Genomic DNA, 26257 nt, shown 5'->3' on the forward strand with positions numbered 1-26257 from the left:
GGTATGAACTCAGGGATTGAGAGAGGTTCAGGAGAGGGGATGTGAAGCCCCTCAGGTGGCTGTGGCTTCAGGGAGGGGGTCGGCCTGCAGGTCTCCCCTTCCCCCTCCAATGTAGGGCACCCCCTACATCAGGGAGAAACACCCTAATTGGACCTCAGACGCCCTAATCCTATTAGTACTGCACTCTGGGCTCCCACAGCCCCAGGCAGGGAACAGACCCACCCCCTCCACTACGGCCCTCCCCTCCCCTCAGAACATCCTGTCCAGTGGACTGAGTTCCGTACCCTCTCACCCTCCTAGACAGCCCAAGGGAGCTTCTTTTTTTAAAAAACAATATTTATTTACTTATTTATTTATTTAGGCTGTGCCGGGTCTTAGCTGCGGCACGCGGGATCTAGCTCCCTGACCAGGGATCAAACCTAGGGCCCCTGCATTGGGGGTGCGGAGTCTTAACCGCTGGACCACCAGGGAAGTCCCCAAGGGAGCTTCTCCTTCAGAGACACCCCAGAGAGAGAGAGAGAGAGAGAGAGACCCCCACACACACCAGCCTCCCATGGACATTGTTCCCGTGTTGACCCCACCCCCTCCTGCAGGACGTTAAGACCATTTCATTTCCGCAAGGTCTGAAAGTGCCCTTAGCCTCCTGTCCTCCAGTGGAAAAGGCCAGAGGGGAGTGAAGCCTCAGCGGGACTCTGTTCCCAGGCCCCGGCTGTCCTCTCAGAAGAACCAAACCGAGCCAAGGGATGCCAGTTCTTTATTAGGAGCAAAATAGGCCCTTTCCCACCGTGGTCTCCTTCCCTCACACACTCTGCTGGGCCTTGACAGCCTTCGTCCATCATGGGCCACAGTGGGGAGTCAGCAGCTGGCTGTTCTACAGGTCACTGGCTGTGGTCCCGGGGAAGGTCACCTCATGTCTCCTAGACTCGTGGGTAAAAGGGGTTAACATACCCGGGGCAAACCTGGGAGATTCTAGAGGGAGGGGACAAAGGAGGGGGGAGAGCTGACATGCCCGGGATGACCTCAGGGCAGAGATGGAGCAGGTCCGGAGCAGACCCAGACCCCTACCCTCCGATGGCAGCCCCGCCCATTACTGGGAGCAGCGGGGGCCCAGGGCGCAGTTCTTGAAGTACTCACGGCAGCAGGCGCAGGGGCAGGCAAGCAAGCACGTGTACTCCACAAAGTCCACCTCGCGATCCTTGCTGGTGTCCAGGACACTCATGAACTTATTGTGGTCACACTCCCGAAGCTCTGTCTGTGCAGGGCGGGGATGGCAGGGTGAGAAGTGCAGAACAGCCTGGTGCGCACATCCCGCTTCCCTCCCTCCCCTCCTGTGGGGTCCCAGCCATCCCAACCCACACCCCTCTGGGGGCCAACCTCGGCCTCCCTGTTCTGACCATTCACCGGTGTCAATCTCCCTCCCAAATCCTCTCTCTCAGATCATTTACAGAGCACCTACTACTTGCTACTGAGTGCCAACCCTGTGTCAGGGGTTCTTCACAGAGCCCTCGCTCAGTCCTCCCAACAGCCAGGCCAGGCAGCCCTTGACATGTTCATCCTCCCACTTTGCGGATGAGGAAACTGAGATTCCTGCTGTGCCCGTCTCCCTCCCAGCATCCCCTCCCCACAGTCTAGCTTCCACCCCCTTGCTGTCCAATGCTCAGAGCTCATCTCCAGGTGTCTCTTTGCGGAATCCGAGCAGTGCTTCCCATGGGGACTCACCCCAGGTGCTCACCGGGGTCCAGGTGGGCAGCTCCTTCTCTAGCAGTTCCTTGAGCTCTGCCTGGCAGAGTTTTACTTGTCTCCAACAGGGCCCTGAATATTCCTGGAAGGTGCACACAATAGCAGCCACGGCCTGCTCCAGAGGCGCCATCGTTACTGTCACAGAAGAACAAGGGTGTGACTCACGGCAGAGGCCGAGTCAGACCCTCCCTCAACTTTGCCCTCCATGCGTCCCAGGGAATGCACCCAGACCTGACTTAATCCCCTGCAGCCTTCCCACCCCACAAGCTCCCCCTCCTCTGAGCAGCCCTCCCTGACTACACCAGCCCCTCCTCATTTATTTCCCGACTGCCCCCCTATTTCTGGACAGAGGCCTCATTTGCCCAACCTCACTGCAAACTCCTCAGGGAGAGGTGCCCACCCTTTACCTGCACCCCGCACACTGGGGGTCCCTGAGGACTCCCTGATTCTCTCCAGCTTTTCTCATCTGACGCCCAGTCCAGCTCTGTAGCACCCTCTGAGGCACAGCCCCCTGGCCCTAGAAGCCTCATCGCCCTCAGGACCCCAGAGATCCTGCACAAGGGAGCACCCTTGCCCCATGCTCCCAGCCTCAGGCCCTTGGTGAAGCTGGACCTTCTCAGGGAGAGTCAGGTCTCAGAAGAACCTCCACCGCCTCACCACGACCCCATCACCATCCCTCCTGCGCTGAACTCAGGGAAGCTGCAACCAAAGGAAAATCTGCCGCGACGCTCTATGCCTCTGACTAGCTGTGCAGCAGAAGATGAGCCATTTACCCTGTCTGGGTCTCAGGTGCCCGATCTGTAAAATAGGGTTACTTCCCCCTCACAGGCCTAGTCAGGGACCTGAACCAGTTGGTCTCTGGAGACAGCGAGCTCAGGTATGTACCAATCTGTAATCTGCTCTCCCTGAGGCCATCCCCCTGACCTCTGGGGCTCTTGAGACAGAAGGCTCTGCAGAGGGGTACCCCATTCTCTTAGAGGGGAAGCACTTCCCAGAATTGCTCACTCACCCCCATTCCACGGGCCCCTCCCACCGCCCTTCTGGGAGATGCCTCCAGCCTGGAAAAATCCTAAGGCAGCCAGGAAGGCATGTGTTGTTTCCATGTGAGCCCAGTGACTCACTCCTGGTGCCCCCAGGGGACAGGAGTCCTGCAGCACGAGGCAGCCTGGGCCAAGGCCCTCTCCCTAATGATTTACTCTCTGCCAGGCCCTGTAGATGGTCAGGGTTGAGACGGAAGAAGAATGGGGTTAAGTGCTGCCTGGGGTCTAACGCTTTGTGACAGCCCAGGATTGGAGTAGGGTTCCGGGTTCCCAGGAGAGGAAAGGGCCGTGATCGCAGGGAATAGGGAACCTCAGAGGGGCCGAGCTGCCCTTCTGGGCTCCTGCCAGCCTGCCTGGCGCCACCACTGTTGCTTTGTCAGAAGCTCGGTGCCTGGAGACTGGAGGGAATCCTCTCTTCCCCACAGCCCTGGCCCATCTCAACACGTTGGCAGGAATGGAAGGTGTGGGCGAAGGGGGAGCTGACTGAGGGCAACAGCAGCGTTCTAAGCCCATTGCCCCGACCCCTCCGCCAGACCTCAGCTCTGCACACCCCCCAAACCCAGGTTCCCCCCAGCCCCTCACTGTACAAGGGAACCCCTGAACCCATCGTATCTGACTTCCTTCACCTCATCAGTCCCTGCTGTGGTCATCCCTCTGCCCCCAAAAGCCCAGACCCTGGGCCAGGAGACAGACCTGGAGCTGCCGGACACCCAGGACAGGACCTAAGCAGCCGACACTCACCACAGGTGTTGGCGTTTCAGCTGGAGGAGCCTAGAGACAGGGCATCCCTATGTGTAGCCTCCCGAGGAAGGAAGGGAGCAGTTATGGGGGGCCCAAGTAGGTCAAGCTGAGGATGCCCCAGGGGCTCCCCTGCCTCCTTCCCTGGCAACCCATATTACAGACCCCACCCGCCCACCTTGCCATGCACCCATCAAAGGCCCCGTCTGGGCTGCAGACACCACCACCTCGTCATTTTCCCTCTGCCCTCCCCCAGAGCTGGGATCCGGGCACAGCCTCCTACCCATCTCCTTCCAGCCTGGTTAGAGAAGACAGGTCATTCATCACAGCCATCCCCTATGTCTTCACCCTGAAAAGGCACCCCAGAAGAAGACAAAGTGGGGACACACTTTCGCCTCACCCCCGGAGAATCCCTCTGCCAGAGGGGATCTTGGCGTGCCCCTGGTTAAGCCCCCTCATTTACGGTGAGAGCTCTGAGCCTGTGAGACACCCTCGCTGACTGATCTCCAGATCGATGGTCCTTGGATGCTTTGGGCAGAGAACGGCTTGCTTCCCTGGGAAGGTCACCCGTAGGATGTCTTTGAGGCCCGGGAGGAAGGTGTGCTGCTCCTAGGGGTGCTTCCAGAAGTCTCGGCTGTGTTCTCCTGGTGCCCCTCCTCCTCCCCTAGTTCAGACTCACACCAGGGTGGCCTGGAGCTTGAGCTCCTAAGGCCTGTTTCCTGTCCTCCGTGGCTCCATTCAGCACCAAGGCCAAGTTCCCTGCACTCCCGTGGGGTGGGGGTAGATTTCCTCTGGTTTTTGGCTTAAGCGTGTAGCCCTTTGGGGTCTCAGCGTTATGTGGGGTGTCCCCCTTGCCTCCCCTCCTCAAGCAAGTCCCTCCTCACTCCACACTCTGTCAAAGCCAAAGGTCGCTTTGGCTCAGTTTGGCGGATGCCCTCAGGGCATGAGGGGCCCCAGGGCCCCACTCTCTTGGAGTCTGCTTTCGCTAAGATTTTGATCCCATTCCTTAATGCCTTGTGAGCTCGTCAACGCTTTGAAAAAGATGTTTTTATTCTATCCAGCACTTTTTGTTTTCTTTTTAGCCGGAGCTGGCACAGACCACCATGTTGCCAGAAACGGAAATCTCTTCGTATCACTTCTCCCGCCCTCATCCCTGGGCCTGAGAGACCCCTCCCCACTTCACAGAAAGGGAACCCAAGACCAGAAGAGTGTGGGAAGGGGAAGAGGAGTCAACCCCCAGGCCTCTGAAGAAGCCCTAATACTTGTGGGGCAGCCAGAGAGCTCATGACACCTTGGCCTCTTCCCAGGCCCCCTGCCCCCGAACCTCAACTGTGCCATCACCTCCCCGAAGACTCAGCCCCTCTGGGTGACGGGAGCGAACAGTGCGGGGGGGGTGCAGGGAAGGGAGGGCTGTGATTAACCCTGTTTTCTAGGCAAGGAATTATGGGGAGTAGGGGACAGAAGCAGAGGCCAGAGTGGACCAGCAATTCATTCAGTTCTAGGTCAATCCCTTGTTCCCACCTGTGACATCCCATCTCTGCCAACAGCCACCTCCCTTAAGCAGGTCACTTCACCTCTCTGGGCCTCATTTTCCTCACCTGCCAATGACCAAGGAGAATAATGGTCATCAGTTCCTAGGATTGCCGTGAGGCTTAAAGGGCTTTCTATGTACAAAGCTCATAGATAAATAGTGCTGGCACATGGTAAGGGCATAAATGTTAACTGAGAGGTAGGTAACTTGCCCAAGTCACACAACTAATTTGTGGCAGGGTGAGAGCCATTCATTTTTCATGTGAAGATTTAGAGGTGCCTGTCCTAAGCATTGGAGGTACAGCCATAAACAAAACAGACAAAAGCCGAGCTCTGTAGAGAGGACCATCTAATGCACACAACAGACAGTAACAAGTAAATAAATGTATGATAGGTCAGCGACCTAAATGCTAGGAAGAACAATAAGCAGGGCTAAGGGGGAAAAATGGTGGTGGGGCCTGGGGTACTTTATATGCATGGTCAGGGAAGGGCTGGGCAGCCTGTTCCCAGCCTGAGTCCTTATCCCCCGGCCTTTCCTGTTTCGAAGCCTGGCCACGCCCCTCTGGGATGCCTCACTTTTGTTTGCCACTGGGAGAGGCTCCGACTGAGGTGGGGAGCAGGGAAGGCAGGAGCTCCCCCAGGGAGGCAACAGCTGAGGGGCGGATGGGTGGACGGAGAGGTCTGAGTGCAGGCGCTTTGGGGCTGGAGGACCGTCGTGGGAAGAACCCTTACTGGACCCTCACTCCAAGATCCACCACCCTCTTGCCTCCACCCCGAGCATGTCCTTTACCTTGTTTGGGCCTTAATTTTTTGCCTCCAAAATGGATTTGGAAGATTCCTACCCTGAGACTCTGATGTGAAAGTGCTTTGTATCACTTGCTGGTGGACAGTGTCAGGGCAGAGGTCTCGCAGTCTAACTCAACAGCCACAGGCTAAGTCCCCTCGATGGGGGCAGCAGGGAGAGAACCAAGCCTCCTCCCCCGCCTAACCCCCAGGTCATTTTGTCCAGCCTTCTGCATCCCCACAGGCTAGAGGCAGAGCTGCAGCCTTTCTTATCTTGCTTTCCCAAGTTGTTCTTACAGGGATTGGAATCTTCCTGCCCTGCTGGGAGCTCTTCGCCAGCATCTACCCTGAATCCCCCAAATGCCTCCCCTCCGAGGCCCAGACAGGGAGCATCCTCTTCCTTTCCCACCCTCTGCTGTCCACACTGTCCACTTGATTCTCTACCTGGGAGTGGAGCTCAACATCCTTGGTCTCTCACTCGTGCTGCTCCACTGCAGATGGAGAGCTGACTACAGAGAAGCGTGCCCCAAGTGGAAGGTAAGGGTCTCTCCCCAACAGGAGCAGCATGAGGGAGGGAGGGTGGGAGCAGATGCTCTCTGACCCGGCAGGACTGTCCCTCTCTCTCCCGTCCTCTCTCCCTGCCTCTGTCCCCCACTATCACCGCCATCACCTTACAAAAGCCTCTGGGAAACCACCTTGAGCCATGAAAGTCAGTGTCTGGTTCTGCACCTCAGGGAGAAATAAGATGAAGTGTCTTAGAGCGTCTGGACGTTCATGTGCTTGTGCCAAAAGGACCTGGACTCGAGGGACAGGGTGACACCACCCCAATCTCATAGCCCCATGGGGGTCAATGAACCTCGTCACACTGATTCATCTCCTTTCTCATCATCTGAGCCCAAGGTAGGGAGAGGGTGGGAGGGGGTATTTGATTACTGAGGCTGGAGCCAGGGAGGTCTTTGCTACAGAATTAGGGGATGGGGGTGGGGAGAGGATCTGAACTGGGATCAAGGAGAGCCTGTGGGGCTTAGACCTACAGGCTCTCCTTGGTCTTTTGAGGACCAAATCAATGCCTGACTGCCCATTTCCCGGATGGGAGCACTGAGTTAGAGGGGAGTAAAGATGGGAGCATGGGGAGCCCTATTTCAGTCACTCCCCTGCCTCAGAATCCACCCTTGCCTTCCGTCTCTCTTTTCTTGGAGGGTCAACAGATTGCAGGAATAGACCCAAAAGAACAAAGAGCAAAGTGACAGTAGGACACTATGGGAGGTGACATATGGATCCCTGAGGCTCTCCTCCCTGCCGCAGTTCCAGGAGGAAGTGAGAGAGAATCCGGCCAGCGGGCCTTTGAACAGCACCATTTTCTGGACCCTCCTCGTCTCTGTCTCAGCAGGAAGATTTGCAGGAAGGGGCAGGATGAGGGAAGATTACTGAGACCAGCTAAGAACGTCACATGTGTGTTAGTCTGTCAAATATACAGAACGAAATTAGTCCCATCGGGTGCTTAGCCAGCCGGGGAAAGCTCCAGAGGCAGCCAGCCCATGCCAGTATCCACCAGCCAGAACAGCCCCAGAACCTGGAACTGAGCCCCTGCGGAAGCCGGGATCCCCTGTGAGCAAACAGACTACAGTCGCGCAATCACTAGCAAGTGGACCCACTTCCCCGTGGATTCAGGATTGAGACACCAAGAGCGTCTGGACTCTGCCCAGCCAGGTCCCCTTCATCTCCAAGGCTTTGGAGGAAGGGGAGGAAGGCCCAAGCTGCCACCCCCGTGTCCCAGAGGGGTGAGGCCCTTTCTTACAACCTGGGTCGAGTCCCAACACTACTCATTTAACCTCTCCCAGCCCCTATTTCCTCCTCTGTGAAATGCAGAAACTAATAACACATCCCTCATCCAAGTGCTGTGAGGATTCAATGAGATGATGCTAGAACAGGCCTAGCAGAGAGCCTGGCCGGAGGGAATGCTCCCTGAATGGCAGATGCTGCTTCATCTGGGTTTCCTTATCCGTAAAAAGGGCCTAATGATAGCCCTGTTGGGGGTTACCATGAGGCTGAAGTGACAGTGAGCGTGAAAGAAGCTTTGGGAACTGCTGTGGAAATGTTAATTACCATTATGATGAGTCCCTGACCTATATTCACCGGCTCCTTTTCCTATAGGATATTAGGAAAGTGGGCCTCTCTCTTTTCATTGCTAGGGCCTGCCCAGCCTTGCCTCATCAGCCCCAGACATGCAGTTGGAACAGTGAGAATAAGCAGTGTGTCCCAGAACCTTCTCACTCCTTTCTGTCTTTGGGGAGCTCTTTTCTGAGCTACTCTGTAAGCAGTTCCCAAGCATCAGAGCTTCCCAGGGAAGTAAGAAAACAATTCAGAAAAATATTGTCTATTGCCTGTCTGCTATCCATTCCCCCTTTCCTTATTATTAAAACCTTTTTTCTTTTCTTTCAAAGTGTCAACATGCCCAGCTAAAAATACTTGGTCACAGCCATATTACATAGTTAAGGCCAAAGAGACGTAAGTAGAAATCTTTGGAGAGAGTATTTCTTGTATAATAAAAAGGCAAAGTCTCTTGAGAAAAAGCTTTCTGCACCCTATACTTCCTCTGTCTCTTAGCCTGGAACATGGACAGTGAGACCTGGAGGTAGAGCAGCCATCTTGTGGTCATGAAGCAACATGCATGAGGGAAAAGGCATACATGCTGTAGATTACAGAGCAAAAAAATAGGTGTCATATGACATCTCTGGGCCCCTGAACCAACCTTGAATTAACCCTGAACTGCCTGTCTCAGATGTCTTGTTATGTAAGACAATTAAAGCCACTGTTAGTCAGGTGATCTGCAACTCAAAGCTTAATAAATTCATAAAGCGGAGTCCTCAAACAGAAGAATCTAAAATGTGGAATTGGGGGCTTCCCTGGTGGCGCAGTGGTTGAGAGTCCGCCTGCCGATGCAGGGGACACGGGTTCGTGCCCCAGTCCGGGAAGATCCCACATGCCGCGGAGCGGCTGGGCCCGTGAGCCATGGCCGCTGAGCCTGCGCGTCCAGAGCCTGTTCTCCGCAACGGGAGAGGTCACAGCAGTGGGAGGCCTGCGTATCGAGAAAAATAAAATAAAATAAAATAAAATGTGGAATTGACCAAGTGGAGGAGGGAAGACAGTGAGATATGAGGACCCAATATGTGCAGGCTGAAAGTCAAGGACGTTTGTTATGAAATGACAAAATATTTAGTCAAATTGTCCCCTGATGTATCTTGGGATGCAGATCAAATGGAAACCTAGGTGTAGTGATAGAGGAAGTGGTAGGAAAAGCTTAGAAAATCAGCATGAGTTGGCTCCATGAATCTTTCATCAAAGACCTGAAAGAGAAAGAGGCTTCTATTACAAAAACCTAAAGCAGGTGTTACTGGCTTTGGGACAAAGCCATGGGTGAAAGGTAGAAGGATCTCAAGAAGATTACTAGTAATAATTTGAAGGGCAGTGAGGAAATTGTTACTGGAGACTGAAGAAAAGGCAACCCCTATTATGTAGTGGTGGAATGTCTGGAAACACTATTATCCATGGTAACGTGGAAAATAGAAAGATTTCATAATGAACGCATGGATGGGCTAAGGAGATTTTTGGACAGAATACTGAAAATGCCAATTGGCTTCTTCTGGCTGCCTATGGTAAAATATGAGAAGAAAGAGATGAACTAAAGAAGGAACTCTTCAATTCTGAGTGGAATTTAGAGGAAATATAGAGGGCCCAGGACAGTCTTTCCAGGCAGCAAATGGCTCTCAAAGTAATAAATGGCTCTCAAAGTAATAAATGGCTCAGGGCAAAGATCAAATCCATGGCCCTGCCAACAAAAAGGGCCTCAGGGGTAAGATAAAGTCAAAGATGAGATCTTCCATGGAAACTTCAAAAAGAGTAAAGGGCAATTCTCAGATCTCAGATAGACAACACAGCTTCTAGGGACTTCCCTGGTGGCGCAGTGGTTAAGAATCTGCTTGCCAATTCAGGGGGACACAGGTTCAATCCCTGGTCTGGGAAGATCCCACATGCCGCGGAGCAACTAAACCTGTGCACTACAACTACTGAGCCCGCACGCCCTACAGCTCATGCGTCGCAACTATTGAGCCCGTGTGCTGCAATTACTGAAGGCCGCATGCCTAGAGCCCGTGCTACGCAACAAGGGAAGCCACTGCAATGAGTAAGCCCGTGAACCACAACGAAGAGTAGCCCGCACTTGCCACAACTAGAGAAAGCCCATGCACAACAACAAAGACCCAACGCAGCCAAAAACAAACAAACAAAAAAAAACACCAATAAGGCTTCTAATAATTTTAGCAGTGTGTCTCTTTCAGGCAAGAGGGCCTTTAAGAATCATAAGGGCATTTTCTAACAGCTCTCTACCTCTAAGGTACAGAGGGCCAGTCTCAAAGAAATTTGTAGATATGTTTTTTTGTCTAATTAAGTGAATTATAAGTTGATACACAGGAAGCCCACAACATTTTTAAAGGCATTATATCATCTTGGACTGAAAGGGATAGAGACAGCTCAAAACAAAAGAAGCTTTGAGGGGCTTCCCTGGTGGCACAGTGGTTGAGAGTCTGCCTGCCGATGCAGGGGACACGGGTTCGTGCCCCGGTCCGGGAAGATCCCACATGCTGCGGAGTGGCTGGGCCCATGAGCCTGTGCGTCTGGAGCCTGTGCTCCACAACGGGAGAGGCCACAACAGTGAGAGGCCCACGTACCGCAAAAAAAAAAAAAAAGAAAGAAAAAAGAAAGAAGCTTTGAGTCTTTGAGCCAGCCAGGTGACAGGGCATCACTGAGCAATTAAAATATTGTCAACAAGCAAAAGAGTTTACTGAGTATAAAACTAAAAAAGGTAGAGAGTCCTCCTGGCCCCAAGAAACCCATGGAGGGAACCACGAGCTCTACATCAGGACTGTGCTGGGGAGCCCTGGAAGAAGTCGTTGCACATGATAGTGTCGAGGGCGAGGGAGAGAGCATACCCCTGGAAGTGCACCTCCTGGTCTTATCCAGATCACCCATCATCCTCTTCAGTCCCTCCTCATCCACCTTCTTCTAAAAGTGAGAGACAAGGGGGTTATCACCAGGCTGTTCTCACGGGTCAGAGCCCAGCTCTCCCTCCACACTGGGCAGCCAGGTATGTGGTGGGCAGGGAGCCCCTGGGAGCCACTAGGAGGCCCGGTGAGTGAGGACAGAGAGAAGTGTATCAGTGGGGGTCTCCGGTGCTCCCTGCTGGGAGTGGGGAGCATGCCAGGCATTCCCTAGGCACAGGATCAGCTCTACTCCCCACAGGAGCCCAGCAAGGTGGGCATTACCCCCAGTTTGCTGAGGAGGAAACTAAAGCTTTCTGAAGCCACCACCACTCCCCATCACCAGAAAAGTGAATTCAAAAATGACGGACTCTTTTTTATACCAGACAAAATGAAACCAAAGTAGAAAAGTGTGACCAAAACAATTTTTTTAAAGAAAGAAGGACATGCCTCATACGTTCAAAGCCTGAGACCTGACTTTGGGATTATCCAGGAGTCGGCAAGGGAAGGGCGAGGGGCAAGTTGAGAGTTGACGGCATTTCTCTGCAAAATATCTCAGGGTGCGTGTCTTAGCTGGGCTTTTCTCTCCCTACACACCTTCTTAGTTTGGCATATAAATATGGAAAATGAAAGAGAGAGAGAGAGAGAGAGAGATCACACATGAGAGCTGTGTAATCTTGAGCCGGTCTCTCCCCCTCTCTGGGCTCTGACAGCACACCCATTCTCTGGAAAGCTGCGGGGAAGAGCCAGCAATAGAGCACTCACACACACATTCACACACGGGCCTCAACTCTCACTCCAGTGAGGCCGTGGAGGGCTCGATCCCACCCTGGTGTCTGTGTCAGCAGGCACCCTCGAGGAAGGGAGAAGAGATTCAACCTGTGCCCCTGCACGCACACACCAGGACCCTCCCCGTCCCAGGCCGGCCCCACTCACCCCCACAAAGCTGGGCAGCTCCTTGTGCAGAAGTTTCTTCATCTCCCCCTTACTCAGCTTGAACTTGTCACCCTCTTGGCCAGAGTACTTGTGGAAGGTGGTGACCATCACAGCCAGTGCCTACTCCAGAGGACTGGACATCTTAGATCTGGGGCTGCAGGGCTGGCAAGTAATGGAGACACCTCAGCCCAGCCTGCAGGACCCACTTCTGCCCCAAACTGCCTCTCCAAGCCCCTCTCTGAATGGGCAAACAGGGCTGCATCTCCCGCTCGGCCTATGGCTCCCTGGGCAGGGGCCATACCTCCAACTCACACTGCAGGCAGATGCTAGACCTTCCTCTGTACTTGGAAGGGCCTCATGTCTCCTCCCATCACACTTGGGGCCCACCCCTGAGTGCAGGGCTCCCCTCTTTGAGCATCTGTGGAAAGGAAATGGCAGGGTAGCCAGAGTCCCATTTGGGATCCTCTCTGTGCAGCTCCCTCCACAGGCCAGTGGGCTCTGTGCCAGCGCTGCAGAGACGGGCATCTACATGGGGTAGTCAGTGGGGCTCGCTGGGCTCTGGCAGTGGCCATGGCTACGGCCCAGGGGTACGAGGTTCCCTGAGGAGTCAATTCCTTCCTCTGCCAGAGGGTGTCGCTCTCCCATCTAACTGGAAGCTCCCTTGGGTGGGCTCATATCCTCCCTCAGACTAGGGGCTCTCACCAGGTAGGGAATGTGTGTCGCCTCATACAGGAGGCCCCTGAGCAGGGGTGCTGGCTCTATGCAGACAGGGCATGGGTAGGGTGGAGGCAACCGAACACCCTCCCCACCAGGAAGAGTCCTATTGGGACTGGAATTAAAGAAATTAAAAGCCCAGCACCCTGGGATCAGGGCAGAACCTAAGACCAAGGACAGACCTCGGAGGTCATCTTTTCCAAGGCTCTGCCTCTGAGAATGGTCACACCACCCCAGGAGGGTTAAGCGGGTCCCAGGGTGAGGCCAGAGGAGCTGGCACCAGAAGCGAGAAGAGCCCCGGGGCCCATCCTGCCAGCCCTGCCTTCGGGAGGTAGGAGAAGACAGGAAGAAGCAGTGGGCAGGAACCCAGCCTGCATGCTCCAGATCCCTGGCTTTTGTTCCTCAGTCCTGCTGGAATCCAGGACTTTGCAAAACAACAAAAACAAAACCCAAACAAACCCAGGCGCCTCCTTAAAGCGCCCATCCCACCCTCACCCGCCCCATGCAGGCTTCGTACTCCTGGGCCTAAAGCCCCAAGAAGTGCCTCTAGACTGACAGCCGGACTGCGAGATCCAAGAGAGAGCCTCAGAGTAACCCCTAAACACCACAGAGGAACGCGGAAGAGGCCTCGGTCTGACACTTCACAGGGGGACCCCCCCAGATGCAGAGACCCACAGAGGCCCCAGGCCTCTTCCACCAAGGGAGCCAGCAGCAGACAGAGATCAAGACAAAGGGACAGACGGCACAAAGTAGCACAACATTGTAAATCAACTACGCTCCAATAAAAATTAATTTAAAAAAACAGACAGGGCTTCCCTGGTGGCGCAGTGGCTGAGAGTCCGCCTGCCGATGCAGGGGACGCAGGTTCGTGCCCCGGTCTGGGAAGATCCCACATGCTGCGGAGCGGCTGGGCCCGTGAGCCGTGGCCGCTGAGCCTGCGCGTCCGGAGCCTGTGCTCCGCAACGGGAGAGGCCACAACAGTGAGAGGCCCACGTACCACAAAAAAATAAATAAATAAATAAAAATTAAAAAAATAAAAAGACCAAGGGACAAAGGTAGAGACCCATGGGGGTCGACCCCACCCAGCCCTCAGCAGGACAGAGGTACTCACCAGACCTGACAGCAGAGAGACACCTGGGAAGGAAAGCAAAGGGCCAGGTGCCCAGAGTGGGGATTTATACGTCAGCCCCACTGGCCCCCAACATTGTACTTTAAGAAGACCAAACCTGCCCTAACCTGATCCTGCCAAAGCCTGGCCTCCTGCCACTCCCAGCCCCGTCCATCCCAGAGACTGCCAGGGGCACCGCCAGTTGGCCAGCTCAGCTCTGGGAGAGCTCTAGGCCGGCCAAGGGCAGCCCCTTCCCCAGCCCCACCCACGCCACAGAGGGGAGTGGGAGGTGTCATGGGGAAGGGGTAGCCTGGGCCCAGAGCAGGGGAGACAGCCCCTGTTTGTAGGGCCTGGTGACTCAGGCCAGGCCTTGTTCTCATAACACACGCCTGCGAGTCACAGCTCACTGGCGTGTCAGTGGCTGCAGGTGCCCGCTGGGACTGCACAGGCCTGTGTATGTGCGCTGGAGAAGCCAGGAGGCAGCTGGGGGGTCATCAGGAAGAAGAGGGCAGGGGTCACCTCAGGGAATGAGGGAGACAAAGTCACTGTTTTGGTTTAATACTCATTTATTTATTTATTTGGCTGCACCGGGTCTTAGTTGCCGCACACGGGATCTAGTTCCCTGACCAGAGATCGAACGTGGGCCCCCTGCATTAGGAGCACGGAGTCTTAGCCACTGGACCACCAGGGAAGTCCCCAAACTTACTTTTAATAGCCGGCACCAGAACATACCTGGAAAGGCCCCCTTTGGGTAGGAGGGGGTTCTGGCAGGAGGCAGGAAGGCAGTGAGAGGTGGAGATGGCTCTGTTATAGTCAGCTGGGGTGAGCAGCGGTCTGTGGTGTGTAAGGACGCCCCAGGAGGGTTGAAGGGAGAGGAGAAAACTCGGGCCTCCTGCAGATTGCGACGTGGGCAGGTGACGAGGGGCCGGACAGCTCCCCAAGCCCGGTGGCCAGGCCTGGGTGAGGCCACAGCCTCCCTCACCCCACTCCTCCAGGCCCCTCTCCAGAGAAAGGCAAACACTGAGGCCTTTCAGGACCCAGCCCAGGGAAGGGGCTTTCAGAGAAGAGCTGGCTTCACGCTGCCCCTTCCCAGGCCCCCATCGCCTACTGCCCCAATCCAGTCCCGGCACCGCACTTCCTGTGGGACCAGCTCCCCTCCCCCTTCCAGATGTCCACCAGCTTATTTCCCCTCCCCCAGCACCGCTAGTCCTAGGTGACTCACCCGTGGTTCCAGGCCCAGATGCCCAGGCAATGAGTCAGCGGCACCGCCCTCCTCTCCAAGGGCCAGGGCAGCCACAGTCCCAGGGCAGTAGGCAGAAATCCCAACCCAGCTTGGGAGGAGAGAGCACTGGCACAGACACTCCGCATCAGGCCCACCCAGGGAGTTTTGGATCATGATACCACAGAGAAGCTCAGACTGAGCACCCACAGTGGGTCAGACATCAAGCCAGGCTGCTGTCTTCCTGCAGGCCACTGTGGGACTTGGAGGCAACCTGAGCGGCGTACATGAAGTCAGGCCTTGGGGCCCCCAGCATCCTCTCCTACACCTTGCAAACCACCCAGTGTCCCTCCTCCCCAAGGCACTTGGACCCCTCATGCTACTGCTCTTCCCCATCAAAACCTACTTCAGGCCGAGCCCGGAATAAAAGTTGTTCACCCTGAGGTTAAAGACCACTGGGGTGCAATGCATTGCTTTTTACAGCAGTTCGTCCATTTTAACTGAGGACTTCAACAGACGCCACTTCTGCTCAGAAACTGCAGTGGTGTCCCCATGGCTCTTGCTGGCAGTGAAGTGCTTCAGGCTGTGACCCCCACCTGCATTCCAACCTCCCCTGCATATCTCCTAACTGCCTGCTCACTGTACCTGAGCACGTGGGGGTATGTGCACCTGGGGTGGCCAAGACTCTGTTCATGTTCATCCTTCTGCTCAGAATGTGCCCACTCACCACACCCCTTCCTGCTGAAATCCCACCTATCCTTCAAAGGCCGTTTTAACGCCCCCGACCTCACAGAGCCTGCCCCCAATTCTGTCTCTACCTGCTCTGTCCCGCACCAAGCACTCCTTTTGTCCTGTGTGCTCAGAGCATTCTGCTCTCCATTGAATCACTCGTGTGCTTGTCTCCTCTCACCCTCACTCCCACATGGTGACCTCACAGGGCAGGGACTGCATGAGCAAATGGTCTTGCCCACACCAGGTGCTAACCGGGAGTTTATGGTTACGGAATGCGGGGTGGCGTGCTGGGGGCAGTATTTAGGAGCAAGGGGGCCTTCCCACCTCCCCAAATCACATCACTGACTATGTTACCAAATCATAACTTCTCCTCTGGATCTCAGGAGTGGAACTGAGACCCTGGGTTGGAAAATGGAGCTTCAGAGAGCTATGAATCCCTGAGAAGTGACTGCAGGAAACATCACGCTCGTGGACCCTGTGCGGGAAGAAGCAGAGCAAACTCCCCAACGGGCAAGGATGGAGATGGGAGGCAGACAGATGGAAACTGGGAGAAAAGGTCTGAGAAAAATAGAGTCACAGAAACAAAGGGACTGTGAGGGAAAAGAGAAGAAGACCAGAAAGATGAGAGAGAGAGAGGGCAAGAGTGCCACTGATTGCTAGGGGCACTACCTGGACACCTGTCCTTAAGTAGGAACTGAGGCCAGGACAGTGCCCATCAAGGGGCCATATTCCTGAGACTGATGAAAATCACATAATTTGCCACTAACTTGCTGTGTGATCTAGAGCAATTCCCTCCCCCTCCTGGCAGAACAGGAGGGTTAGATAGACCGACCCCTAGATTCCAATCCCGCTCTACATTCTCCACTTCTCCATGAAGGCAGAGAAGCCAGGACACAGGCAGGCAGTGGGCACATCCTGGCAGTGACTGTGCCCATGCCCAGACTGGGAAACTGGGTGTCTGCTTTCCGTCCATTCCCTCGCCCCAGCTCCAGGTGCCAGAGGTTTCCTACCAGCGGCTCCTGGGCTTTGCCTGTCTTGTTTATGCCTCCTGGTGGTTGCGACGTGGCATTGCAGGCTGGTCTCTGGGCTCTCCTTTCCCTCCCTCCTATGGGGTCTGCCTGTTCTTGCCCTGCCCTGCTCCTGACTCAGGCAGGAGTAGGCAGTGCTGATTCATCTCCAGCGAGCCTTCCCACACCCACACCTCTCACACCTGCCTGATGTATGAAGTTTTTCCAGCCCAGGTGGACTTCTAAGATGGAAACTGTATACCTGTAAACTGTTTAAAAGCCACAGGGAGGAGTCAGGAGGGAACTAGGTGGCAGAAGCAAGGGGCTGAACACTGCCAAGCTCTGCCAACCCACCCACTATCCCGGGGGCAACTTGGCGGGAAGAGAAATGGTCTTGCTATTGGGGCCCCAGATTTAAGCCCTGGCTTTCTCCTGACTTACCGTGTGACTTTGGGGGAGTTGCACCAACCTCTGAGCTTAAACTTTTTCACTACAAGGACCCCTTTTATTCTTCTTCTCCCCCCCCAACCCCCCGCAAATATGCTTTTAAATATTTTCTCTTAACAAACTTTATGAAATAATTTATCTACTATCCCCTGACAGCCTGCTCAGCATGAGAGAACCTGCATTATCACACTGGGTGTGGGTCATTCTGGATCTGCCATGTGTAATGCATTTGTCATTCCCTTTGCTGGAGGGGTGCAGACTGACATTATGGGGCACCTGCTGTGTGCTGGGTAACTGTCCGTATATCATCCCATTTAATTTACAGAACAATCCCAGGAAATTAGTACAGTCTTACCCCACTTTATAAAGGAGAAAAATGAGGTTCAGGGAAGTTTCCCCAAGCTCACACAATGAATGAGGCATGACTTAAACACAGGTGATCACAATGGTAAACCTCCCCTATAATGTCCAATCACCAAGAATCTCCAAGAGGGGCTTCCCTGGTGGCGCAGTGGTTAAGAATCCACCTGTCAATGCAGGGGACACGGGTTCGAGCCCTGGTCCAGGAGGATCCCACATGCCACGGAGCAACTAAGCCTGTGAGCCACAACTACCGAGCCTGCACTCAAGAGCCGGCGAGCCACAACTACTGAGCCCGTGCGCCTAGAGCCCGTGCTCTGCAACAAGAGAAGCCACCGCAATGAGAAGCCTGCACAGCAAAGAAGACCCAACACAGCTAATCAATCAATCAATCAATCTTAAAAAAACAACTGAGAGTGAAATTTGAAAAATTACATAAAATAGGCAGCTTTGCAGGGGGAATATATATATTATATATATATATATATATATATATATATAAAATTCACCAAAATTGACTAAGAGAGAGGAAATCTGAAGACCTATAACTATTAAAGAAATTGATCCGTAGTATAAATCCACACAATAATGATAAAAATTAAAAATAAAACAGATCCGGGCTTCCCTGGTGGCTCAGTGGTTTAGAGTCCGCCTGCCGATGCAGGGGACACGGGTTCGTGCCCCAGTCTGGGAAGATCCCACATGCCGCGGAGTGGCTGGGCCCGTGAGCCATGGCCGCTGAGCCTGCGCATCCGGGGCCTGTGCTCTGCAATGGGAGAGGTCACAACAGTGAGAGGCCCGTGTACCACAAATAAATAAATAAATAAATAAATAAAACCGATCCAAATGATTTTTGCAGGCAAGTTTATCAAATAGCCAAGAAAAAAAATCTTATACAAACTTATATTTCTAGAAAAAAAGGAAAGAGTGCCCAGCTTATTTTATGTGGCAGATATGAAATAAGCTTTGCAGTAAAGACTGCTGGTTGCGCCATTACCTATTCTCTTGTCTCTCATAGCAAAAGAACCTGTACTTTTAAGTTCAAAGAAAGGCCACACTCCCCAGCCTTCCTTGCATCTAGGAGTAGCCACATGACTGAGCTCTGGCCTAGAGAAGTAAACAGAAGTGATGTTACTGAGCAGGACATTATGGAGGCTTCCCCGGACAGACCTCCCCCACACCACCATGTCCTCCTCCTGCCTCTTATTTGTAGAAAAGCTTTGGTCTCCAAGGCCTCCCATGAGTCACAAAATGCAGGCTCAAGAGTCAAGGATTGAAAGAATGGGAACATATAGTAACAAAAGATAAGAGTTTGGCCAGGAGAACTGGTAACAATTTAAACAGGTCAGCCACATGGCAGTCACAGAATCGCTCACTCCTCCCTGAAGGACTTAGAGAACAGAGTCTGATGCACATTCCTGAGTTGTTTTGCAGTTACTAAAACCACCACCAGAGGGAAAAAGCTAACTACATGGTAACCAGACTATAGCCATGATACAAGCGGCTCCATCCTGAGCAGTACTAAATCTATGGCTTGCCTAATTCCAGAAACTGGCCTCAAGGAAATGGGAACAAAGCAACCCTGGAGCTATAGATTGACTGTTCTTAAAACAATCAAGATGATGCTGACCAGATCACTGCATGACCAATTCTGAGATGATTGTCAGAGTTGACTGTTACTGTTCGGCACATAGCCCCTGCCTGCACACCCCCGAATCTTCCCAGTTTTTTCCTATAAAATCCTTTTCCCTCTAACTGGCAACTTGGAGATGGTTTGGGGGGCACTAATCCACCATCTTCCCAGGTTGCCAGCTTCCTGTATAAAGCATCTTTCTCCACCAACCGTTGTCTCTCGAACATTGACTTTTGAGCCAAATCTGAGTTTGATTCCAACTCTGGCCAGTAACAGCGATAGATGCAACTTCTGATTCATGCCCTTAATGGCAGAGAACATGCTGTTCTTTCACTGCTGTTTAGAATACAGATGAGCCATTTGGACCATACAAACCAGGGATAGCTGGGCAGAACCCCCAAACTAGCCCTAGACCACAAACCTCCAGACAGTACGTGACAAAGCAGTCAACTTCTTCCTACTTGCCTCTGCTATTTTTGGTATTTGTTATACACAGCCAAATCTGTGTACTAAGTAAATCACCCTGCATGTGAACACCAGAAATGTACCATACGAGAAAGGAAAGTTAGAAACCAATCTCAGTTATGCTTACATATACAAAATCCTCAGTAAACTATTAGCAAATGGACTCCATCATTATACTTAAGAAAAATACATCATGCCTAAGTTGGGTCAACATCATGAATGCAGAGATGGTTTTAACATTAGCAAATGTATTAATGTAAGTCACCCCACTAACAGATTAAAAATTAAAATTATATGATTATCTCAAGAGATGCCAGAATAAATTTAATACCCATTCATAATGAAACTCTTAGTAATCTAGGAATGGAAAAGAAATATCTTGACCAACAAAGGGCATCTATCAAAAACTTAGTTCAATTTCATTCTCAATAGTAAATGATTTAAATTATTTTTTTTTAAAGTATAAATTTATTTATTTATTTATTTTTGGCTGCATTGGGTCTTCGTTGCCGCACGCGGGCTTTCTCTGGTTGCGGCGAGCAGGGGCTACTCTTTGTTGTGGTGCGCAGGCTTCTCACTGTTGTGGCTCCTCTTTTTGCGGAGCATGGGATCTAGGTGTGCAGGCTTCAGTAGTTGTGGCACGTGGGCTCAGTCGTTGTGGCACACGGGCTCTAGAGAGCATGCTTAGTAGTTGTGGCGCACGGGCTTAGCTGCTCCGCGGCATGTGGGATCTTCCCCGACCAGGGCTCGAACCTGTGTCCACTACATTAGCAGGCAGATTCTTAACCACTGCGCCACCAGGGAAGTCCCTAAATCATTCTTATTAAAGTCAAGAACAAGGAAATGATTCCCACTATTATCACTTCACTCAACGTTAAACTGAAGTGTATGGCCATTTTTCTTAAGGTCTAAGGATTAGGAAAAAATAACAAGATGATATGATTGTCTCCATGGAAAAACAAGAACCCTGACAGCTGACTACAAACAGTGCAGCATAAAAGCCCTGTTGGGATAAGAAGCAGATGAACATAGGTGTGGGCTGACCTGGGGCAGCAAAGCCCCCTCCTGCAAATCCCCAGAGCTGGAGGATTACGACCTAAAGGGACTGCCTCTTCCCAGAGCTGTGTTTTAGAGTTCGAAGGCATAGCCCTTCCCAGAATGTTGCCTAGTAGAGTGACAGCAAAGAGAATAGTGACCCTAGTTCTCTGGTGTCTTTGGCTGTCCACACTGAGGGCCCCAATACCCATCACCGGACACAATAACTGAGAACAAACCCCACCCCAGCCCAGGAAACATGTACTTACAAGCCAAAATAATCAGAACCTGAGGTATATAGCTATTATAATGACATAATAAGAGCAAGCTAAACCATTTGAAGTAGAATTGTTGAAACTGATGAACCAAGAAATTAAAATAAGATAATAAATATCCTCAAAAAGATAAAGAACAACTGATAGAAATAAGAACAAGAGGTCATAAAAAAAGAACCGAGTAGACATATCGAATATAAAAAATATATTTGTTGACATTAAGAACACAACAAGTGGAAAAAATAAAGGATGGATACAGCTGGAGAACAAATGAGTGAACTGGGAGATCAGACTGAGAAAATCTCCCAGAGGGCAGAAGAAAAGATTAAAGAGAGAATACTTCAAAAGGAGCTAAATGACATAGAGAATAAAAGTGTGAGATCAGGATAATAGGATTCCCCAAAGAGAGGAAGAAAAAAAGGTAGGGGGGAATAGCTGAAGAAATATGCTAATACATTTCTGAGAGTTAGAGTAAGGTGAAAGTTCTCAGCTTGAAATGGCTCACAGAGTGCTAACTGGGGTAACAAAGGAGGGCAAAAAACACATTTAGACTCATACTGAAATTTAAGTGTATCAAATCAGATAAAATTCTAAACATCTCCAAAAGAAATACAAAGGAACAAAAATCAAACTGCATCAGACTTCTCAACAGAAACACTAGATGCAAGAAGACAAAGTAGCAATGTTTTCAAACGTTGAAAGAAATCTTACATATAGCCAAATAGTCATTCAAATGTGAGGGTATTAAACCCTGGTGGTCCAGGGGTTGGGACTGCTCTTCCGCTGCCTGGGGCCGGGTTCGATCCCTGGTGGGGGAAATAGGATCCCACAAGCAGCCTGGCACAGCCAAAAAAAAAAAAATCCTCAGGCATAGTAGGCCTCAGGAAAAAGACCAACATTAAAAACACTCTTCGGGGGCTTCCCTGGTGGCACAGTGGTTGATAGTCTGCCTGCCAATGCAGGGAACACAGGTTCATGCCCCGGTCCGGGAAGATCCCACATGCCGTGGAGCAGCTGGGCCCGTGAGCCATGGCCGCTGAGCCTGTGCATCTGGAGCCTGTGCTCCACAACAGGAGAGGCCACAACAGTGAGAGGCCTGCGTACCGTAAAAAAAAAAAAAAAAACACTCTTCGGGACTTCCCTGGTGACACAGTGGTTAAGAATCTGCCTGTCAATGCAGGGGACACAGGTTCGAACCCTGGTCCGGGAAGATCCCACATGCCATGGAGCAACTAATCCCGTGCACCACAACTACTGAGCCTGCACTGTAGAGCCTGCAAGCCACAACTACTGAGACCTCGTGCCACAACTACTGAAGCCTGCGCGCCTAGAGCCCATGCTCTGCAACAAGAGAAGCCACCGCAATGAGAAGCCTGCGCACTGCAACAAAGAGTAGCCCCTGCTCACCACAACTAGAGAAAGCCTGCGTGCAGCAACAAAGACCCAACACATCCAAAAATAATAAATAAATTCATTTTTTTAAAGAAAACAACACTCTTAGAGAAAGTACTCAAATAAGAAGAGAGAAATGAGGATGATGCCTGAGACATGGGGAGTAAAACTGGTTAAATAATATAATAAAACTGATTATTTTTAAAAGCCAAAGGGCAAGGGAGAGAGAGAGAGAGAGAATGAAATGGTTGGGTGGAGAGCAGCGTCTCCAGTTGCTGCAGGTTATATTTGCAAAAAAAGGACTTGGCACAAAATTTTATTATCGGCTTGAGGAAAAGTACTTGAGGGACAAGACAGCTAGCCTTTGGTTGGGGAATTACACAAAAGAAGAATCAACCTGAATTTTAAGAACTGTCAAGATGATGAGAGAAGAGAGAGGAAAGGGCAAGAGTAAAAGGATATGAGGGTGTGAAAAAGTACTTTTGCTATTAACGGAAATATAAAATGAATGATACATTTAGAAATTATTCTAAGGAGGAACCTGGAGTTAAATTAAAGCAATCACAACATTGTAAAAATATAGAATATATAACTTTTTTTTTAACATCTTTATTGGGGTATAATTGCTTTACAATGGTGTGTTAGTTTCTGCTGTATAACAAAGTGAATCAGTCATACATAAACATATGTTCCCATATGTCTTCCCTCTTGCGTCTCCCTCCCTCTCACCCAGAATATATAACTTTTAAAATATAAGAAGAAAGTTGGCTCCATCCGTTGGAAAGCAAGAAAGAAAAAAACGACAAAAAAGGCACAGTATACAGAAAATTAAAATGTCAGAATAAGTCCTAATACCATAAAGGAATCTGTAATAAAGATGAACAAAATAAACATACTTGTTAAAAGACAAAGATTCCCAAGTTGGGTTTAAAATTTGTTTCAGCAATATGTTGCATACAAGAGAAACATTTAAAAGAAAAATGTATTAAATGTTTAAATTTTAAATATTTTAAATAAAAGAACAGGAGAAAATACACTAGGGAAATATAAAGCATAAGAAATATCAGGGAAGTAATTTTGATATTTGATAAAAGAGAATTCAAGATGAAAAACTATGAGATAAGAGGAACATAATACAAGAAAATACAAACATCATGAACATTAAAACACCAATAATATAGCCTCAAAATATATAAAGCAACAGCTAACAAAACTTCTGGAAGAAATAAATTATGGTTAGAAATTGTAATGCACTCTTCTCAGAAACTGATCAAGGAGACAAAAAAAAAGCAGAAATATAAAATAGCTGAATAATGTTATTGGTAAATTCAAACTATTTGGTATATATAGAGAATCCTACACCCAACAAAGAGAACATAAACATTTTTTTCTAGCACATGTGGATCATGTAATATTGAATAAGATCTAGGACACAAAAGAAGTCTCAATAAATTTCAAAGAATCATTATTACACAGATTATGTTTTCTTACTATAATACAATAATAATTTTAATTAATAGATAATAAAATAGTTTTAAAAGAAACTGAAAAAAAATGAAAACAACCCTACTGTTCATCAACAGTATAGAGAAATAAATTAGAGCTTTTTTTTTTTTTTGCGATACGCGGGCCTCTCACTGTTGTGGCCTCTCCCATTGGCGGAGCACAGGCTCCGGACGCGCAGGCTCAGCGGCCATGGCTCACGGGCCCAGCCACTCTGCGGCATGTGGGATCTTCCCGGACCGGGGGCACAAACCCATGTCCCCTGCATCGGCAGGCAGACTCTCAACCACTGCGCCACCAGGGAAGCCCTAGAGCATATTTAAACAATGAAATATGACACAGTAATGTAAATGAATGAACTTCATCAATATGGATAAAACAAGAGAGGATGTTGCAGAAGAATCCATGCGTTATGGTACTATTTATGTAAAGTGCAAAAACATGCAGTACTAAATAACATATTGCTTAGGAATATGTACACATGTGATCAAAATTATTTTTTTAATCAAGGGAATCATAAACGCATAATTCAGGATAGCGGTAAAAAACTATAAACTCATAATTCAGGAGCAAAATTTGCCACCCCAAAATGTGTCTCTTTGGCTTGAAGATTAATTTAATTTTAAGAAACATAAGACTCAGGAAGTCTTTCTATTAACGTCCCCTTTGCTGCCTAAAGAATTTGGATAAAAGCCAGAATAAAGCTATCACCAGAGCTACCTGCAAAGAATATAGGCTAGGTGTGGTAGGGAGAGATCAGAGTCCACTAGTGTCCGATTGTCTCTGCATGGCCCAGCAAATATTTATTTACAAAATATTTGCTTCTCTATCTCTTACTGAATTGTCTTCCTCTCCTTTGAAGCTCCAAACAACTACCCCCAAATTCCTTTTGTCTTTAGCTGACGATGGCATTTAAGGTGAGGGTTTTGACCATTTTGGTGAGTTACTTAGTTTTCCTAGGTCTCGCCCATGTATACATCTCATTAACCTTCTGTTTGATTTTCTCCTGTTAATCTGTCTCATGTCAATTTAATTCTTAGACCAGCCAGAAGAACCTAGAAGGGCAGAGGAAAATTTCCTCCTCCCAACAGTGGCTACAGCTGTGGAGAGGGCCAGTGCAATATAGGATTGCATGTGGAGGCCTTCACCTAGATCTGTAAATTTTGTTTGTTTTAAGGAATCTAAAGCAAATATTTTTTAAATTCAACAAAGCTTATGACTGGATAACGTGCTATTTTCTATACTCTTCTGTATGCTTGAAATATTTCAACATTAAAATAGTAGGAAAAGAAAAAGAAAGAAAAGAAGAGAGAGCATCCATGGAAGGAAAGCCAGCCACAGACAAGGTAGGAAAATCCAGTTAGCCTGAGATTTTCCCATGGAACTCACAATGGCAGCAAACAGAGGAGCCATGTCTACAGGGCACAGAGAGAAAGAATGTATGACCTGAGAATTTTATGCCCTGCCAAGCAGCAACAGTGTCAAGCTGAAAGAACTCAGGGAATACAGAAGCCAAGAGCCCTTTGAAATCCAACCAACCAAATAATGACTCAAATAAAGGATGCCGGAATGAAGCAGCCAGGCGAAAAGGTCTGTTTGTGAGAGCTGAATTCATAGAACTAGAACTAAGACCAAACTTGCATTGGAAATCATGTTTACAAAACAGAATGTGAATACGGTATACGTAGACATTTTAAAATTAACTAATATAACTATCAGAAATTGGTAGATTGGGGCAGGGGAAATGGGAATAAGTGTAAATATACTGTTTTCCTCATCCTTCTGGTAGGTGGTGAGGAGTTGTTTTTTATCTCTGACTCTTTTACAAGCTAATATTTCTCATGATGAAACATAATTTATTTTTCACCACGAGATTTATTTTATTTCATAAAATTTAGTAATTTGTTCATTTTCCATTTTTCCCTTTTGTTATCTACAAGTAAAACCTAAAGAGTACTTTTTATTATAAATAACATGTATTGTGGTCCCATTTTTGTCACTGTTTTTTCTGTAAGTCTATCTATCAGTCTCTCTAGCTGTCTATACTGATAGAGAGCCAAATGGTATTCAACAAATGTTAATGCTTATTTCTGGGTGGTGGGATAGTGATTAATTTTTTTCTTTCTTCTCTGTATTTTGCTGCTTAATTTGTTGCTGTTGTGGCTGCTGCTAATGGATATGGGTCATGGGCATTCTTTTAGAAGAAACAGAAAAGATGACCTTGGCAGTAATTTCAGGAATGGATCAAGGCAGGACTTGTGGGAAGCAGAAAAGATTGGCCCTTGCAGTGGGGGGAGATGGTGATGGTTTTGAAATGATGGGAAGGGCATTAGAGAGGAAAAGAAGTGAAAAGATTTGAGGTTTATTTTTGAGGTAGAACCAATAGGACTTGCTGATCAGTTAGGTATGGGGAGTGAGAGGTAAGGAAGACCCCAAGAAAACTTCTGGATTTGACTTGTACGGCTGAGCAGATTGTAGCGCCGTTAATATGGGAAAGTGGGGTGGAGGATGTGGATTTGGAGGGAAAACCAGGAGTTTGTTTTTGGACTTGGTCAGTTTCATAT

General features: G+C 49.9%; 1 protein-coding gene across 18 annotated transcripts; it reads right to left on the bottom strand.

The window, feature by feature from the left end:
- Positions 1–737: 737 nt before the first annotated feature.
- On the bottom strand, positions 738–14752 carry S100A3 (S100 calcium binding protein A3). Of its 18 annotated transcripts, none has more exons than XM_027094945.1 (7): positions 14358–14751; positions 11804–11965; positions 10820–10892; positions 3802–3816; positions 1733–1875; positions 1135–1252; positions 738–922 (listed from the first exon to the last, which is right to left on the bottom strand). In XM_027094945.1, exons 2-7 carry the CDS (start codon positions 11909–11911, stop codon positions 918–920), a joined length of 462 nt encoding a protein of 153 aa, XP_026950746.1. In that variant the 5' UTR covers positions 11912–11965; positions 14358–14751; the 3' UTR covers positions 738–917. The 18 variants fall into 18 exon arrangements, with proteins under 18 accessions (XP_026950746.1, XP_026950745.1, XP_026950741.1 ...); XM_027094944.1 differs by having other exon boundaries at positions 738–917; positions 14358–14750; XM_027094940.1 differs by lacking the exon at positions 738–922 and adding an exon at positions 13629–13651 and having other exon boundaries at positions 929–1252.
- Positions 14753–26257: the final 11505 nt, after the last annotated feature.

This window comes from Aethalodelphis obliquidens, unplaced genomic scaffold, assembly GCF_003676395.1.
Source record: "Aethalodelphis obliquidens isolate GAN/ISIS:26980383/991018 unplaced genomic scaffold, ASM367639v1 scaffold90, whole genome shotgun sequence".
NCBI classification, from domain to species: Eukaryota; Metazoa; Chordata; class Mammalia; order Artiodactyla; family Delphinidae; genus Aethalodelphis; species Aethalodelphis obliquidens.

What these genes read in the sequence shown, in the direction of transcription:
- S100A3 (XM_027094939.1), bottom strand. Translation starts at nt 11,911, where the DNA reads ATGGTCACCACCTTCCACAAGTACTCTGGCCAAGAGGGTGACAAGTTC. An exon ending in AGCTGCCCAGCTTTGTGGGG is followed by an intron (nt 10,893 to 11,803) that starts GTGAGTGGGGCC and finishes TCTCACTTTTAG; the next exon opens with AAGAAGGTGGATGAGGAGGG. An exon ending in AGCTGCCCACCTGGACCCCG is followed by an intron (nt 1,253 to 1,732) that starts GTGAGCACCTGG and finishes CGCCCTGCACAG; the next exon opens with ACAGAGCTTCGGGAGTGTGA.